This window comes from Alligator sinensis, unplaced genomic scaffold (genome assembly GCF_000455745.1).
Source record: "Alligator sinensis unplaced genomic scaffold, ASM45574v1 scaffold217_1, whole genome shotgun sequence".
NCBI lineage: Eukaryota > Metazoa > Chordata > Crocodylia > Alligatoridae > Alligator > Alligator sinensis.
Window position 1 is genome coordinate 298,013 of NW_005842937.1, and position 18,431 is coordinate 316,443.

General features: G+C 41.9%; 1 protein-coding gene across 3 annotated transcripts in view; it reads left to right on the forward strand.

The window, feature by feature from the left end:
* The first annotated feature begins 10,866 nt into the window (after nucleotides 1-10,866).
* FAM3C (family with sequence similarity 3 member C) overlaps nucleotides 10,867-18,431 on the forward strand; it is a 22,291-nt gene continuing 14,726 nt past the window's right edge. The window contains exons 1-4 of one of the 3 annotated variants that reach the window (XM_006036264.3): nucleotides 10,867-10,926; nucleotides 13,537-13,641; nucleotides 14,470-14,499; nucleotides 16,159-16,282. In XM_006036264.3, the coding sequence (XP_006036326.1) occupies nucleotides 10,914-10,926; nucleotides 13,537-13,641; nucleotides 14,470-14,499; nucleotides 16,159-16,282 (272 nt within the window). In that variant the 5' untranslated portion in view covers nucleotides 10,867-10,913. Of the gene's footprint in view, nucleotides 10,927-13,536; nucleotides 13,642-14,417; nucleotides 14,500-16,158; nucleotides 16,283-18,431 lie in introns of those variants that run through there. The other 2 variants (XM_025192515.1, XM_025192516.1) reach the window with 2 other exon arrangements.

Consider the following 18,431-nt stretch of genomic DNA (forward strand, 5'->3'; position numbering starts at 1 on the left):
AGCTCTACCTTTTTTTGACCCTGCCCTGCAGTCTCAGTCCTTTCCCAGGGCCTGGTTGCTTTTGGGGATTGGATGGGTTTTTAAAACTGTAGACAGAGGTGATAGTAGTGGGCAGATTGCTTGGCTCTGGGCAATTTGGGACACCTATCAGCCTCCCTTTTGTTACTGTGGTTCACAGCATTAGGGTGCTCCTGGGTCCTGAGGCAGCAACAATATCACCTGGTAAGAAGGTTGCAACATTTTCTTTCTAATTCTGATTTCTTTCTGGCCATTATCATTCATGCTTTCTTCACCTTGAGGCTAGACTGCTGCAATGTATTGTTCTACTGTAAGCTGTTTTGAGCCTTTGTTGCAAAGAGCTGCATATACATCAGATCAATAAATAAATAATAGTTCATTTATAAAATTGTCATGGTACAGTACCTCAGGCCTTTCTAAAGTCATAGTTGCTGTTTCCATTTATCCAATAGGCCTGCTATCTTATCAAAGAAGATAATTAAATTGGTTTGATGTGATTTATTTTTGAAAAAGCAGTTGGCTGTTTTTGCTATCATCTTTCTTGTAGGTGCTTAGTAATGAGTTGTTTAATAAATAACTAATATCTTTCCAGAAATTAAAATGAGACTGACTGGTCTGTAATCCCCACATCCTCAACCGTCAACTTTATAAAGACAGGTTCTATATTTTCCCTTCTTGATATTCTAGTCCCCTTTTTGTGCCCCATAAAGATACTTAAGAGTTCAAATATTGCTCTGGCTGGTTCACATGATGGACATTTTTTATCAGACCCTGCTGACTGAAATCTACTGAGCTTAACTAAACATTCTTTAGCCTCTTCTTTTTCTTACCGAGTCTGTGTTGCTATCCTCTTAAGAATCTGATCACAATTAACATTTCTGGGTGAAGACCAAAGCAAAGAAGTGTTGATGGCACAGCATCATTCATTATTGTCATTTTGTCCCTGCTAAGTTATAGGGCAGTACTTTCCTTTGCATTTTACTTCTATCACATGGACTTGGTCTAAGAATCAGAAGACATGCAAAATTGCATTTTGTTATCATCTCTTGCTTTGATTCTTGGTTCCCTCTTTTGCATAGTCCCTTTGTTAGTGATATGCTTCTGTTGGTGTTCCACTAAGGCTTTTATTCCAGTCAGAAAGAAGGATGGCTTTCCCTGAAGCTGCACTTGTACTGCCTCTTGTACTTCACTGGGGTTGAATCTGCTTCCTTTAAAGACCCAAACAGTGAAAGTCTCTTGGAGCAAGGTCAGGACTAGGGAGGATGGAGAAGGTTCTGAAATTCAAGACTTATTGTTTTCTAAGCAGTATGCAGGCAGACTTTGTCACAGAGGACCAGAACTGAGTTCAGCTGCTTTTCATGACTGACTCCAGAATTTCCCTGAGCAAGTTGCATTAATATTCTTTGCTCATAGTGGATCTGTGGCTTAAGAAGTCTGTCACAAATGTTCTGTTGATGTCCAGCAAGCCATTCATAGTGTTCCATTGCCTTTCACACTCTCTCTGACCAAAAAATAAATCACAGACGAAACTTTTCCTTGGTTCAGTCAAGAACTGTCACTGCCATTTTTATAAATGTGCTGGGTGGAAGAACTGACTGCCTTAATTTGCATTTTCACTGACTGTCATTCTTGCATACTGGTCTCTGGCTTCTCTTCTCTTCTGTCCCATCCAAGAAGAGCACAGAACAACTGCAGACACTTCCTCAGATTGAAGAAGGGTGTTTATACCCAAAAGCTTGCAAGGAATTTTTTCCAGCTTAGTTGGTCTGATAAAAGATGTCAGATTTACCTAAAGAAACTTGTCTGCCCGGGTGGGAGAAGATATTCAAGATGGCACCGTTTTCCTGCAGCTGATATTCCAAGGCAGGGTAATTGTGGATTACACTGGTAGTTAGAGTGCCTGTGTTAGATTTGCACAGAAAATTTCCTCTGTTCTCTTGACTGACCCTTATATTTGTGGAATGTTTTCTTGTTGTCTTCCATTGTCGCATGCTGGTTTAACTCATTTTGTATGTTATTCTTTCTGCTTTTACCCCTGCCTGTTCATGCTGTTCATTTATGCTCCTTTTTAATTGTGCGTCCTTCCTTCCAGTTTTTTTTGCATTTCTCTTTTGATTTTTCATGTCCTTGGAAGAAGCATCCATTCCTAACACCACCTTACCTGAACTACCAGAGCTGTTAGCTGGCCCATCTTCAGTCCCCTATTTTACTCTCCTAGGGTGTAGTTAAACAAGATGCTTTACTGTGGAGTAGAGCAAATTTGCTCTACTCAGCAGTTAGTTTGCTACCTGCAAATGCAAGTAGCAGGCTAACTGCTGAGTAATTACTGTGTGGTAAGGCCTGTGTAGACAGCTGCCTGGGAGCAAATTTGCTCCTGGGTAGCATGGGGTGGGAGATTGTCCCCACCTCGGCTCTAGTGGCAGAGCCTGGCCTGGCAGCAGGCAGCCTCCAGGGGCAGGGAGCAATGTTCCTGTGCCCTGGCAGCAGGGAACTTCCAGTCCCAACTCTGCGAGACTGTTCCATGTCTCAGCTCCGCAATCACGGAGTTGGGCCAGGGAGCTCCCTGCACAGGGAGAGTTCCCCACCGAGCTTGGAGCTGACTATGACCTGCACCATACTGGGACAGTCCCTGGCCAGCCCCGGGCTGTGTGGGGAAGTCTGCATGTGTAGCCTGGACCTGGGTGGAGACTGTCCTGTTTTGGGAGTCCCCAGCCAGCTCCAGGCTTCACATGTAGACTTCCCCACACAGCCTGGGGCTGGCTGAGAACTGATCCAGTCAGGGTCAGGTCCCAGCCCCACAGCTTTTTCCCAGACATGCGCCGATCAGGCGATCAAGGTACAGGGCTTGGAAAGAGCTGCTAGGAAGTAGCAGGTCCCTGCCCCTCCCCCACAGATCTTTCCAAGCCCCCTGCCTGCAATCGGGGAGCTGGGGTCGGCATTTCTCTACTGCCAGGGCAGGGTGACATTGTCCCCACCTGGGCTGTGCTGCTGGAGCCTGCCCCGGTAGCAGGCCATTCCCTGCCAACCCCTGGGCTGCTGCTCCCTGCCAGCCCCTGGGCTAGCACCCAGGGGGATACTAGAGCCCCCCCCTAGCTGCTGCAGGAGCAGAGGAGGTGGGAGCAGACTGCTGCCAGGCACAGCAAATCTGCTCCCAATTGGGCAAGTGTGTAGAGGCCTGCCCGGAGTGGATTTACTCCAGCGTAAATTACTTTGGAGTAAATCAATCAAGCAGCATTTGCATGTGTAGGCACACCCCTAGAACACCATACAATCTTAGAAATCAGAGGATGTAGCTTGTTCATGAAGTCGAACTGTCTTAGCACATAGTACACTAGAGAAAACCCAGTTGAGGCAGTTAAGTGGTTAATAAGTAAGGGAGAAAGAGTCCTAGCCAAGGCTGTCCCTTGAGGTGGGGGAATCAGGGCGACTGCCCCGGGCCCTGCACTTTGTGGGGCCCCACGGAGTGGGGGGGAGCAGCAGCAGCATGGAGCCAGGTGCAGTGGCAGCTCTGTGTCCAGCTGCTCACTATCCCCCCCACTGCTGCCACTGGCATCAGTGGTGGCAGCTTCTTTGGGTCCGGGGCCCAGATTGGAGCGGGGGCAGGGCCCCACACGGGTTGATTTCCCCTGGCCCCCACATACTGCTTGGGTCAGCTCTGGTCCTAGCCAGTGAGGTCACAATCTTCTAGACTTACTTCATGGTGTTCCTATATGAGGGCTCTTCAACCTGGGTCTAACAAAGGCCTTGATGAAGTACAGCAGAGATCTCAGGTCCTTGAAAATTCAAAGGTCTCTAACTCAATACCTACTACCCCAGTGACAAATCTGGCATATCTTATTGAACATAAAAATATGGATGGTGTACATTAACAGTTTTACATGCTGTAAATCAGGGCTGCCTGGCCTGTAGACCACCATGCAGCCTGTGAGTGGTTAAAGTGTGAACCATGAAGCTTGTTGACACAGCTCTGAAACTTGGGGGGTGGAAGGGGGAGAGCTGAACCATTCCCCCGTCCCACCCCCTTGCCCACTGTTGAATTCAGTGTTTAATCACTGCTAGTGACTCGGCTTGTCAGCAGGGGAAAAGTGGGGAATTCACAGTGGTGTTCAACCCCCAGGTTCTGGAGCTGTTAGGACAAGCTGCTTCCCTGCTGCAGAAAGCCTTGTGGTCCAGGTGTGCAGTATAGAGCCACAGTGAGACATCCCTGCCATAAATCCGTGTTGTTTCAAACACGCCATGCTGTTGTGGAAGGCATCTCATCAAAAATCCTTGGCAGTAGAAGTACCACCACCTTGAAGTAGCTCCTTGCCTGAAACAAAATTCAATGCAGAAAGGAGGGTGGAGTTAGGAAGGGAAGCAGCCAGAAGCCTCCTCTTCCACGTGTAATTTCTTGCCACAGCTGCAGTCCCCCAGTCTTTTGGATACGTAAAGACTGTATGGCTTTTGCATGACAGAACTTGTAACTAATATAGTTCAGTTCAATTAACCACACTACCACACGCCACTTTTTAATTTTAGTCCCATAACTATTTTTGCTTTGTCAGTTCAGGAAATTGTCTAGACTGCTTTCTATTTCAGAGAGGCTGATCAATTTATCTCTTGGTTTGGACTCAATAGAGCAGTTCCTAAAGTAACTGATAAGGAAGAATTGACTGACTGCTTGCTTACTTTTACTTTCATCAACAGCAGCTCATATTCTGTTAATTCCATGAGAACTTTCTGAATCAACTTAACTAACAAAGCATTCCCCTCTTCTTTGTTTTCTACTATTCACTAATTCACAGCTTTTATATACAGGAATATGTTTGTTATCCCACTGAATCAGCATGGCTGGCTGACTGCTCTCTACTTTATTACTGGACCTCAGAAAAAATTACCAGATGCCTATCAGCCAAAAATTACCTGTAGGTGGATAGTATTTTTTTTATGAGGCCTGGCTGACATCAACCTACAGCCTAGAGGCCAAAGATGATAGAGTAGCCATTAGTGCAGTCTGGGAACCAATACTCAAGTGTAAATTTAAGCTACCCCTACACACTTTTCATGTGTCTTGGATATCACAGAGCATTGTGCATTTTTCAGATCTCCCTTTTCTAGAACAATACCAAGCAGAGATTACTTAAGCAGGTTGAGGAGGATAGGACATGAGCAGGGATCTGGGTTTTCTTCTTTAACAGAGAAAAACGTGGAAAACAGCAGGTCTGTCTTGCAGGCTGGCAGGATTCCTGCCTGCAAGAGGCTTTTTAAGGCTGGGGGGAGTAGAAGGAGAGCAATCACAGGAAGGGGGTGCCAATTGCATGTGGGCATGCACACTTGCATGTGGCAGCTAGGCGGTGTGGAGAGCAGTTCCAGTAGCTCCCTCTAGGTAAGTCTATGTGTGGGGGGGGGGGGGAGGGCTGATTAAGGCCCCTATGGTGAGGGAGGGAGTAGGGCAGGGCCTGAGGCTGGGGAGACTGCCCAGCCGGGCTTTGCATGGTGCAAGGGGCCTCGGAGCTTTCCAACCTGCTGCCCTCCCCTCTGGGGTGTCTACGGCCCAGCAGGTGAGACCCAGCACAGGAGAGCAGAGAGGGATGACCAGCCTTGGTGCCACTGTCAAAAGTCCCACGTCAGCCATGTCTCCATGGCAAGGTACCCCTTGTCTGCCCTGCAGCAGTGGGGAGCACAGTTGCCTGCTGCTACCACTGCTGCTGGGTGGGCACAGGGTGCCTTGCCATAGCAATATGGCCCAGGGCTCCCAACGGCAACACCAAGCCTGTCCACCCCTCTCTGCTCTCCTGCTCTGGATCCTGCTTGCTGGGTGATAGAGGCCTCTGGGGAGAGAGCACCCAGGTGGGGAGCCCTGAGCCTGCAGTGGACAGCCCACATCCTACACCACCCCCTACCCCCCCCGCATGGATTCCACTCTGGTCATGCTGCCCAAGGGGGGAAGGGGAGGCTCTGCCCTGGCTGCCATGGCCACTGCTTCTCATGGGCAACAGTCAGGCGCTTGGGTGCTGCTGTGTGTGTGTGTGTGGGGGGAGAGGGCTGTGGGCCCTAGCGTTATAGTCCTGACAGCTGGGCCCCCTCTCTAGCTGTGCGGGGGGGGATGACACAGGGCTATGGGTCACAGTAGAGGGGCACCAGCAGTGCTGGGGGGTGATGAGCTGTGTGTGGGGAGTGAGGAGTGCCAGCAGGACCTGGGGAGGGGGGCGGGTAGGGAGTGAGGGGCCACAGTAGGTGCAGAGCACTGGCATATCAGGGCCGCTCAGTGCCACAAAGTTGTGAGGGGCAGAGCAGCAGCTGAGCCCACATCCTGGTGAGCAAAGTGGGCAGGGGGAGCTCTGATTTTTTTCTACTATTGAGGCACTAGTAAGTTTCCCAATTGCTTTAACATTGTAAATACAGGAATAAAACATTGTGTTCACCTGGTACCTATACATATAGTGGTATTTCATTTTAATCATGGAAAAACGCGGATTTGGGATTTTTCAATCAGAGTTGGCAATTTTTTCTTGGTATCGGAGAATTTGCAATTTTTAAACAGAGAAAATCAGGATTTCTGGGAGACTTGTTAGCCAAATACGTTTGGGCTAAAAGGAATTCTGTGCTGTTTTAGAGCCAGGAGGTCATGATTTCTTAACTCACCCCTTCTGCTGACTGCTTATATTTCTGTTTACTTCAGAACATTTGCTGCAGTGTGTGCCAAGACTTAGGTATCGCACTTTTTTGTGATTTGCTAAATACAGGTTCCCTCACTTTATGCTGTACACGTGTTCCTGGAAAGTGGTGCGTAACTCAAATTTGCATAAAGGGAAGCTGCTTTACTATGTAACAAATAGGGAAATGCTCCAAGACCTCCACTGTACTGCCCCCTGGACCCATTTCTCCCACTTTTACAAGACAGTTTTGGTACTCGCCAACAGCAGACAACACACGCAAGCACATGGTGGTGGTGAATGTTTAGTTGGTGTGAAGAGAGGGTGGTGAAGGGTCTTCAGTGTCCGAGTCCACATCACTGGTAGGAAATACAGGCAGGGTCACATCCATAGGAGAATCAACAGGCATGTGGGGCCTCATCACCCTCCAACACCAGTGGGGTGGGGCTGGGGGTAGCTGAGTGAGGCTTTGAAACTATATTTTGGTGCATGTCACTCCTACACTGCACCACACAAAGCAGCTGACTGTGGACTTCCACAACACCAATCGCATAAGAGTGAATTTAATAGTTTTCATAGACATTAGAGGCTAGAAGGGACCTCACAAGATCATTGAGTCCAGCCACCCTGCCTCAGCAGACTTCCTGCCTATGGTCAAATGATCCCAACAAGATATGCTTCCAAACACCTTTTGAATGAGTCCAGAGTAGGTGCTTGCACCACCTCTGCGGTGGGGGGTGGGGGGGAAGTCTGTTTCAGACCTTGGACATTTGGACTGTAAAGGAGCTTTTCCTTATGTCCAATCTAAATCAGCCTTCCAGAAGTTTTTGGTCATTAGAACTTATTATCCCTTGGGTAGCCCTGGAGAACAACTGTTTTCCCAGATTTTGGCGCACCCACCTTATATACTTATAGGCTGCCACCAAATCCACAATGAGCCTTCTCTACTCTAGGCTGAAGAGTCCCATGTCCCTCAGCGTTTCCTCATAAGGCCTGCTCTCTTGTCCTTTGATCATGCAGGTGGCTCTCTGTTGGACTCTCTCAAGCTTATCCACGCCTGTTCTGAAGTGGGGGGCCCAAAACTGGATGCAGTACTCTAGCTGTGGCCTCACTAACCCCGAGTAGAGTGGGAGGATGACGTCCTTGGTTTTGCTTGAGATGCATCGGTGGATGCATGCCAGTTTGGTTTGCTTTGCAGGCTAAATTTTCGTTAAATTTACCTCGCATATGACTTTTTATACCAAAAACTTGTTATTGCATAAGAGTGAATATGCACATACAGAACCTGCATACAACGAGGGAAACCTGTACTTAGGTGACTTTTGTTGCATGTTGGCAAGTTTGGAGTTTTAGAAAACTCGTGCTCTTAGCTCACTGGTAGGGTGCTAGGATTTTTTGCTGTGTCCTTTCTTTGAGAGCTGCTTATTCTGTTGGCCAGCCTCTAGCTATGAAGTGTGTGATAAATGTGAACTTCATACCTTCTTCCTCACAAGAATGAGTAAGAGCAGAACTTGCTTTCCTTATTGGACTTTATTAAGTTATGCAAGCATTTGGGTAGTAATATTCCTATCCCTGTGTAATGGGTTCATATCAAAGTAAAGAGAAACAAATTTATTTTTCAGTCAATTCATAAAATGATTGGAAGGACTGTTAGAATTATTGTGTTACCATCTAGTGAACTTGAATCGTCAACAAGGTGTTTGAAACTGAGCAAGTCTGTGTGGTACTTTTGATGATGTAAATGAATCATCAGAAATAGTACTCACACCACTTCTTAAATAGAGTGGGGTTTTCATATCTCTTTTCTTGAGCCCGTTAGGAAGTGTCTCCTACTAGAGATGAAGTACAGTTGCCTTCATTAAGTTTTCATAAAGCTTCTGATAATATTCTGTGCTCTTCCTGCTTTGTCTTGTAATGAAATTTATTGTAATGAAGTATTGCAGTGAACAGATTGTAACAAAAAGTTTGAAGTTTGTAAATTACATTTTCTTTCAGTTTAGAACGCTTGTACAACTTGCATCCATACTTTTTGGTATCTAAACTAGGTATTATAACATTAGAATTTTAATTGTTCTCTTACTATAAAACATAATAATAATAACAGTAATAGTAATAATAATAATTATTATAATATGGACCACAGAGCAGGCCAGGAGCACTCAGAGTTAAGTTTGCCAGTTTAAAGTTTTGTTGAAGGTAGCACAGTGCATTGGAACATTTGGAATCTGTTCAACATCCTGAGATGGATAGAATCAGTACAATTTGCTGTAGTAGATAAGGAAAGAATCTAGGATAGTATGATCAAATCTGAAACAATGGATGCATAGGGATACTGATTAATGAACTTACTAAATTATAGCAAGTTGTAAAGATTCATGGCATGGGCAAAACAGGTAGTATAGTACAGCCAAACCTGGTGCAATAGGTATGAAAAAGGAAAGTTGTAATTATAAAGATTATTAATCAGCAAATTGCAAGGTGCAATAATGTGTGCTTGATGTAATTGCTTATAATATATGAGTGGAATAGAAATGCTCTTTTGATCAGTGTTTAATCCTGTGCTGTCCTTGCTATCTGCCAGTCTTATCACCTGACTACCAGAATAAAGGCTATACTATGTTTATACTCACAAAATAGCTGCTGTATGCTTATGTAAATCCTGCTGTAATAATAGGCCCTTGGAGGCAATAACAAGTATAACCTTGGTTTTTTTTAAGTGCAAATTCTTCTCCAGTTCTATCAAGGTGAAGCTCAATGAGGCATCAGATATAGATGGGAGTTAAAGAAAAATAAGCCCCTAAATCACCCTTTTCCAGATAAAATAATCTGCCTTTAAGCATATAGGTAATTCAAAGAATTTGTGGAAGATGTAACAAGTAATACTCGCTCTGACCAGAGTAGATGTGCTGCTGTGAAACCCCTATACTAATAATAAGCTTTATGTGGCTATGGTGCTTTATCAGTGCTTTGAAATTGAGTTAGTTTTTGGTCAGATGAAGGGAAAAAAGAAATATTTCTTTATGGGGAGCCAATTGAACAGGTTTGTTTATCATTCCAGTCCAAAGGATACCCAGGGTTGCACCATGGAATCCCTATGTAACATTCCAGCTGCCATTTTTAACAAGTAACTTTTGGGTGACTATCCAGAAGACTTATTCACTGCTAACCCACATGTGCAGGCATGAATGGGAAGGTCAGTTCATTGTTCCTTCTTCTTATCCCATTTTTAGACCTCTTAAAACACCTTTGTCCTGTAGGGCCTTTTAATTCTTCCTTCTGCAGACTTGGAGTCTGACCACCTGCTTCATGAGTAATTTTAACTTGTGACTCACATAGGAAATGTGTGTGCAGATCTTTTTCCTCCTTGTGCTTCACATATTGTATCTTTTTTTGCTCAAGCAGTATTTTTTGTGCATAGACTTTGCAATTTGATCATTAATTATTTTAATCTAAATATTAGAGAGGCAGTACTCAAAAGTTTGACATGCCACAATACCATGAAACAATCTTGGTACAAAAGATCCTTAGAAGTATAAAATGGTACTGATAACTATAGCTGTTTGTGTGCATTTGTACTGTACAAATTGAATGGCTACAAGAAAGCAAAGGATAATGTATGACCTTCTAAGTAGCTGATTGAGAATATAAATTGAATATGTAGACCTTGTTATGTCAAAGCAAAGGGCAAAAATGGAGAGAGTATATGATGAACTTGGAACTGACTCCCCAGCCCAGCCCAGCCCCTGACTTGTTTACTTTTCATTCCATCCAGGAAGAGCACACACCAACTGCTGCAGCTTCCTTAGCCTGATGAAGGGTTTTTGAACCCGAAAGCTTGCTTAATAACTATTCTCCAACCATTTGGGTTGGTCTAATAAAAGATATCAAATTCACCCAAGGAACCTTGTCTGCCTGATGAACTTGGTGAAATTCAAACACGAATGATTAGAATAACACAATTTTCAAATAGTTTGTTTCAGAAAAGTGGTAAACGAAAGCAGCACATCAGAAATGCATATTTCATTTCTTTGTCCTTTCACTTGAGCGTTACAAAACAATGGTTTAAAAAGAAGGTCACATGTTAAATGGTCTGTGAAATTTTAATTAGTACTATTAGCTGGGAAATTCTCATTATTATGATAATAGTATTAACAAACAAAGATAAACTGCTTGTTTGCCTGCTCTAATACCGTGTTTTTCTTTGTCCTTTTAGGTGGCTTCTTTAATGCGGTAGTGCCATTAACTGGCTGAAGAGTAAACATGAGGGTAGCAGGTGAGAATAACATTCAGTGGGATCATTCTGCAAAATGGAATAGTTGATCATCTACAACTTGTTGAATCAAGAAAAACTGAAGAATATCCAGTGCTTTATAACCATCACCTGGCTTGGCAGGTGCTATGTAGGGCATCGAGTAACAAAAGCAAATTTCACTGACTCGGTATATGTGTACATATGAAAATGACTAGACTTTAACAAGTGACATATTAGCCAAAGTGTTTTGTGTCCAAATCAATAGGACTCTGGCAGGGATTCAGTTCTCTGACTAATACCATAGCGATGTGTTTTCCCAATGCTATATAACTACTATTTAGCTGTGTACAGGACGTGATATTATACAGTCATGAGCGTTGGGAAAACATCACGAACAGTGCTTTGGTGCCTAGTTATATGTAGCACAACCTATGCATGGTATTAGTCCAAAGCCAAAAGGCTCATGATTTACCATATAGTTCATTGGGCTGGGCTCCGCCAGAGTCAACAGCATTTCAAGCCACAGTGACCCTGCAGCTCAGCACTGTTCAGTATGTGTGTACTCCAGATCTTTCTGCTTCTTTTCCCCCACACCCCCAAGAATCCATTCCCTAAATAGCCTCCACTCATGCCCGGAACCTGGTGTTTTTGTCACAAACCTTGGGATGCTCCAAAATTATTTATATTTGCAGATGAGGTGCAGGACAACCTAGTCCAATTTCACCTCATGGAGGTGGGGCCACACTAATCATACATGCCATGCTGAGAGAGGGAGTGGCAGAGGAATTTGGGATATGCAATGTTGTGAGTCACCGTGACTTGAAAAAGAGTTGATGGTGAAGGGAACTGTGCTTAATGGGCACTATCATATATTTTATTTAGATGAGCTACACTGACATTTCCTTGTGGTAGGTTCCCATTACTATATCAAATGTAGCATTTTTTGGCACCGGGGGCGGCGGGGGTGTTGGGGCAGGCTGTGGCCCTCCCAGTGCTGGCTTGGTATTGCAGTGCTGCTGGACTTGGTGCCAATTCCCTAAGGAGGAAATGCCTGCATGTTTGTTCTTTTTTTCCCCAGGGCCACAAAAAACCCAGGGTTCCCATCATCATGTTTGCCCAGTGTAGGCCATGTGTTTTATAGTCATGCTCAGTGTTGGCTGCATTTAATCAACATTATGGTTGGTTTCCATTGCTGAGCACATGCTGCTTCTGGCAGCAGTTTAATTATAGAGAATGTATTTAGTGAGATTTCCTTGTATGTGGTTATAAGATGAAGGGCTTTTTCCCACATGCTAGTTGTGAGGGAAAGGCCTCATCTTGTAGTCAAGTAAATACAGTAGTTGACTAATTGCATTCTTTAATATGCTGAAAGAGGGGGCTAAGACCATAAAGATTCTGGTAAGGTCTAGAAATGCTGCAATTTTTTGAAAGACCAGTAAGTTCACTAGTGATGTTCGTTCCCCTCCTATAATCTCCCTTTTCTCTAACATAGCAGAGAAGAACTGAGGGCAGAGGTGTTATTTCGATGCCTGGTTGCTTAAATAAGCACTTTCAAACCCAGGTGTTCAGTACGTACCATAAACTAAAAGCAATTTATTCTGTAAATCTGTTGGAAATAATGAGGGAAAGTGGCATATATGTAATAAAAAACAGCAGGAGTTAGTTAATATGGTTGTCCTGTCCTCAGTACAAACTGAGTTTCTATTTCAGATACAAGCTGCTGATTACTAGGCTAACAGTTCTTCGAAACCCACTCATCTCTCAGCATGTTGCTTGACCTCCACTATCACAAATGTAGCAGGATAGCTGGGTTCTTATGCTTTTGGGCCACCTAAAAAGAAAAGGGGGAGGGGATAGGAGGAATTATTGCTTTTATGGGTCTTTAACTGGGCTTTATCTAACCTTTTTCTGCTTCCCGTTGAAAAGGAAATACAGTATACATTAAAACCTACTTGGAAACCTTCCAATAAAAAGGTGCAAAATTGATAACTTATCTAAATGTAATGCTCAGACCTGATGAGGTTTTTAGCAAAGCAGCTACTACAGTATAAAAACAAGGTCCATAATACTCACTGGATCTCATACCGAAAAACAAGGATAAATAATACAGAAAAACAAGGATAAATGGAGGTAGAAAGAAAAGGAAATGCGAGAACAAAAGAAGTAAAGAGAGACTCTTCCCCACTCATACATAATAAAATTCATGTATAACATGTTCATAGGTACAACAGAATGTCTGTTAATTCTCCCCCTAAGAATTTGTATTAATAGTTTATATATAGACTTCTCTCGGTGGCAGTTTTGTTTAATGTGCTATTTTCAAATTATACATGAATTTGTGTCCTATTATAAGGTGGAAGGTGTAGCTAAACTTGACAGTATGCATGTAAGAGAGCTGCATTGCAGTGATTGAAATTCAGACTTTGAAAGTTTTCTCCTTTTGATTTTCCTCATATATCATTTTTTTAGTTTATTCTATTGTTTAATTGTCATTCTATTTCTAGAAATACTTTATTTAGCATAAGCAACTGCAGATTTCTCATGTAACTTTTCATAAATAGAACCTGATTGTTATATATAAAGTTATAAAATATAAGTAGATACTAAGAACATTTTTGTGGTTCTGAATAGGTGCGGCAAAATTGGTGGTAGCTGTAGCAATATTTTTGCTGACATTTTATGTTATAACACAAGTATTTGAAATAAAAATGGATGCAAACTTAGGAAACCTGTTTGGTAAGTAGCTTCTAATTTTTTTCACTACGTAACTCCCAGACTTGGGACGTGCTTTCCAATAGCCTGGAATAATAATGCTCCAGAAGAATTGCTAGGCTTCTAAGAGTATGCCACTCCTATTTGAGCTGGTGCAAGTGCACGTGCATGTGTGGATGCGCTGCAAATGTGTCTAGTGCATGTACTTTTTCTGAAGTCCATGTAGCCTAAAACCTAACTTTAAAAAAAACTTATGAGGAGTGCTCAGTTTTTAGATGCTCTCTGCATATTTTTTTCAGATGGCATTAGTAGCAGAAATTCTATGGATCTATAAGTGTTCACCTGTCACCAGCACCTTGGTATTTAAAATTGGCAAACAAAAACTGATGGGCAAAAAAAAGCATAAAAACTGAATTTTAGACTGTTGATACCTTAATCTTTCTTCTACCATAAATGGTGGTGCTTTATATTTGAATGGAAAGCTTGTAAGTATTGGCTGAGGTGTTGTAAACAACCAGACTTGTACTGATCATTTTATAAAGGGCTATAGGATAGTCCTTTCCAAACTGTGTGCCGCGACACATTAGTGTGTCGGCGGCAGTGTGTAGGTGTGTCACGCGAAATGCAGAAAATTTTGCGGAAGGGCACCACGGAGCTCCCTTACTCGCATCTGCTTCCCTTGGCCCCTCCCGTGGAACTGAATTACTGTGTCACGAAATGATGCATGTCTAAAAAGTGTGTCACCAACATGAAAAGTTTGGAAAGCTCTGCCTTATAGGATAATAAAAATTGTATTTCAGGTGAAATTTTAGTCTTGCTAAAACCCATTAAAGACTTTCTTCTGCGTTTTAGCCAGATCAGCGCTGGATATGGCTGCACGTTGTAAGTATTCGTAGTCCACAGTTAATACAGTTGGTATTTACTTCCCATTGACTGGTGTACATAGGTCTTGCCTGCATACAAGTGCTGAGGCTGCACTGACGCACTATAATTACAGAATGTCCAAGGAGACTCGATCAATTGAGTCTGCTAAAGTATGGTAATTGCCACAGTCCAGCAGCCTCCCATGTATTAGTGTCCCCGTGCTTCAAAATGGCAGGGGCATTTGAATTAATGCTCGTTAAATGAGCTTTAAGTGCTCTGCTGATACTTTGAAGCACGGAGAGGCTGATATAAGAGCTGCTGTCGTGTTTTAATTTAGGGCAGCACTGGGAGCTTTGACTCACTCTAACAAGTAACAGCGCATTTGATTTTTATAGTCACTAAAGCTTTGCTTATATTTAGCTGATTTTTCTTATTTCTGTTGATCCTAAGTCTAGTTGGCAGATGCATAGCCAATTCATTCAGTGTCTGGGGGCTGGAGGGGTGGTATGCCAACCACTGGAGATGTACATGGCTGGGGTGAGTGACGAGGGAAAGGGATGTCTTACCTGTCCAGGCTATCTGTACAGTGAAGGCAGCTGATACTGTTGCCACTGCTGCTTCCCTTCTACTCTACCCCCCAAATATAACAAACTCCCAGGGAGGGATGAAGGGAGGAAATGCATTGCTAGGTGCGGGGCTGCACTGCCCAACTCCTATGGCTAAGCAGTACAGGTCTGACCCTCCCATGGCAAAGACTTTGGGGGAGGGGGGAATTCTGGCACCCCCTCACAGCTAGTGCCTAGCTCTCTCCCACCCCACTATAGTTTTGCTACTATTGGTGGGTTTGCTTATTTTGTTTTTCCTGCCCCACCCTTGTCTAGTATGGGTTAGGAAGAGGCTACAGGTACTAAGACAAATGCTGACTAGTTCAATAAATGTGTTACAGGTCCAGCTTATTTAATAGTAATTCTTGCTGCAACATAGAAATTGCCATCAGAGATGATAATTAGTGAAACTAGACTCAGAAGCAGATGGTTGTTGCTAGTCTAATTAAAGAATTGTCTCAATCAGATCAGACTAGTTAAAATAGATATTTGTTGTCATACTGTCCAGTATTTAAACTATAGTTCTGTTATTTATTTGACCAGTGTGATCTTTTGGAAAATAAAAGGGAGCATGCAAGTTTACCAGAAGTAATTGTAAGATTCCTTTTATGAAGGATGAGGAAATAATTTATCAGAGGAAGAAATGGGTTGCTTTTGTGGCCCTACATCTGAAGATGATTCTCCCAACAATTACTAATGTTAGCACTGTTTTTGCTGATATCTGTCATGCCTTTTAAGCGGTTCAAAGTTTACATAACAAGGAAGGAACGTTGAGAAATGTTTTTTGAATTGTAGGTTTGGGATCTAAGTTCTTTTCCTTCATCTGCCAAAGACGAGCCACTTAGGGCCTGATGCAAAACCTACTGAAGTCAGTAGAAAGGTTACCACTGATTTCGATGACTTTTGCATTAGGTTCTTAATTTTTTTATTTTTCAATTTCACTGTGCCTCATAAGTGGACCATTTAAGACATGTTTCCACTCTTTCCTTAAAATCCATTTGAAAATTGACTATTCTCCTACACCTACTTTCTCTTAACAATGTATCTAAATCTCTTTATTTTCTTTCCAAAGCTACAAAACCTCCAAGATATAAATGTGGGATTTCAAAAGCTTGTCCTGAAAAGCACTTTGCCTTCAAAATGGCAAGTGGAGCAGCCAATGTAGTTGGGCCCAAAATTTGTGTAGAAGATAATGTGTAAGTATCTTTTTTTTTTTTTTTTTTTTTTTTTTTTACTGATATCTGTAAGTATCTTTTAACAAGCTACTTTGGATAATTTCTCACGATCTTTTTATTTTGCTGTAGTGACTAGAACATCTTGTTGTTTATACTTGAAATGTAAATAAATGTCTGGTCTTGTCCAAATTCTTGTGTTTTCAAGTATTTTTGTAATTGTCATAAGTTAACAGTATTATAAAACTGTTATTTGCAAAGTGTTTTTAAATGTTACTGCCATAGGATCAGTAGTGGATCAAGTATATTTCTAGCCTTTCTTTGAAAGGAGCCCTGCCAAGATAATGTCACAACGATAAGTCATTATCTTGCATTGCTGATACCTTATTTTACAAAAGAAAAAGAAAAATCAGATTCAATTCTTTATTTATAATAAATTTTTCTATTTGTCCTTCAGGCAAAGGTTTTCTTGTGATAGTTTTTTTTTGCACCAACTGTATAGTTGGGAAAGATGTAGGACAGGTTGGGGCACAAAAGGCCCTTCCTTTTGTGCTTCCTTCAGTCTGACTAATAAAACTAGGCTAAAGGGTTTCACCTTTCTCAGTGTGTACGTTTTTCTTTTATATCCATTAATACGTTGTGGCAATAATTTTTGTTACAGAGGCTGCAGAGAAGTCTTGGAAAAAATGCTTTCTATGAATTAAAATTCCATGAAAATATTTCTAATAACAGCTTTTTAAAATTCACACCTTTTAGAAAGACTGCCTGAATTGTTAACAGCATCCCTTTAATATGCAAGCTTAAGTGAACTACTTTATCAATATGCTACTTTTTCTCTGTACAATCTCATTTTAATTTTACATTATGATTACCTGTGATCTCATCCCACAGAGTATGTGGGACTTCAGGTTGTGACCAACCAGATCAATTTGAAACAAAGTCGTGTGTCAAAGGAATCTTCCCCAACTACTAAGAGCTTTATTTATTCTGGCTACAGTTAATCAGCCTTTATCAGAAGTCTGGGATTAAAATATTAGAGTAGAACCGCAGTTTTCTTCTGCCAAATGGTTTCAGTGTTTTACAGCAGTCTATGCTGATCTGTTAAAAGATAAATGGCAGCTTTTTCTTGGGTAAAAAGGACAACATTACAAGAGAACTTCTGATAATTGATTAGCTATCCATCACTACATCCTGTAATTAAAGTGACTTTATAAGATTAGCTACAGTTGGATCCAAAATATAGATTTCGTTTCCAACATTGGGTCCTGCCATAATTATTAACTTGAGTAACACATAGTATCTTGAGCTAGACTATATACCAAGATAACTTGTGGAATGATGATCTTTGAACACTTAATTTATATCAGCAAGGAACACTAGTGTTATTGTTGCTCACCCAGTATATCAGTGTGGCTTCAGCAAGTTTGATAGTTAATAGTCCATTTTGGTTGGAATTTGTACCTCTATGCCAAAGTGCATTTTAAATAGACTATCAACCTTGGCTGAAAGCTTGCTAGCTACTTTCATTATAGCACCTCAGTTTATTGCTTTTGAATGTAACGCATGTTCTTTTGAAATGACTCAGCTTCATAAACTGAATTATTTCAGATGAATATGTTTGCTATATTCAGGGGATAGTTTCAGAAAATGAAATTAATTGTTTGGTGTAAAATTGATCTTTTGGTAGACACTTTTTGAAAACTTGGCAACGGCCATAATACTTTACATCTTTCAAATTAAACATACTGTTCTACTGACTGGAGTAAAAGTGTTGGCCTCAGTCAGATTTAAATTAATTATATTTTTTCCTTTAAATTTCTCTTTTAGTTGCAGTTGAGGGAATTTTTCTTTAATCCTCCTTCAAAGTTATCTGTTTTTAGTGCAGCCAAGTGTAATGCCATGTTCTTCCCCAGTGGTAGCTTGATTACACTGGTGGCCAGTTGATTTCCATGTTGTTTATATGACTCCGTATGAAATATAGTTTTTGAAACCTTCAGAATTAAAGGTACTTTTATTTCAAGTTAGCACATTCACTCCATTCAAGCTAAGCTAGCTCTGGTAAGGATTATCATATAATGGACAATAATCAAACTATACAGAATCATCAACTAGCAGTACAGAGCAATTGGTTTATCATTTGATGAGTTATAATCTAAAGTGTTACTACATTCCT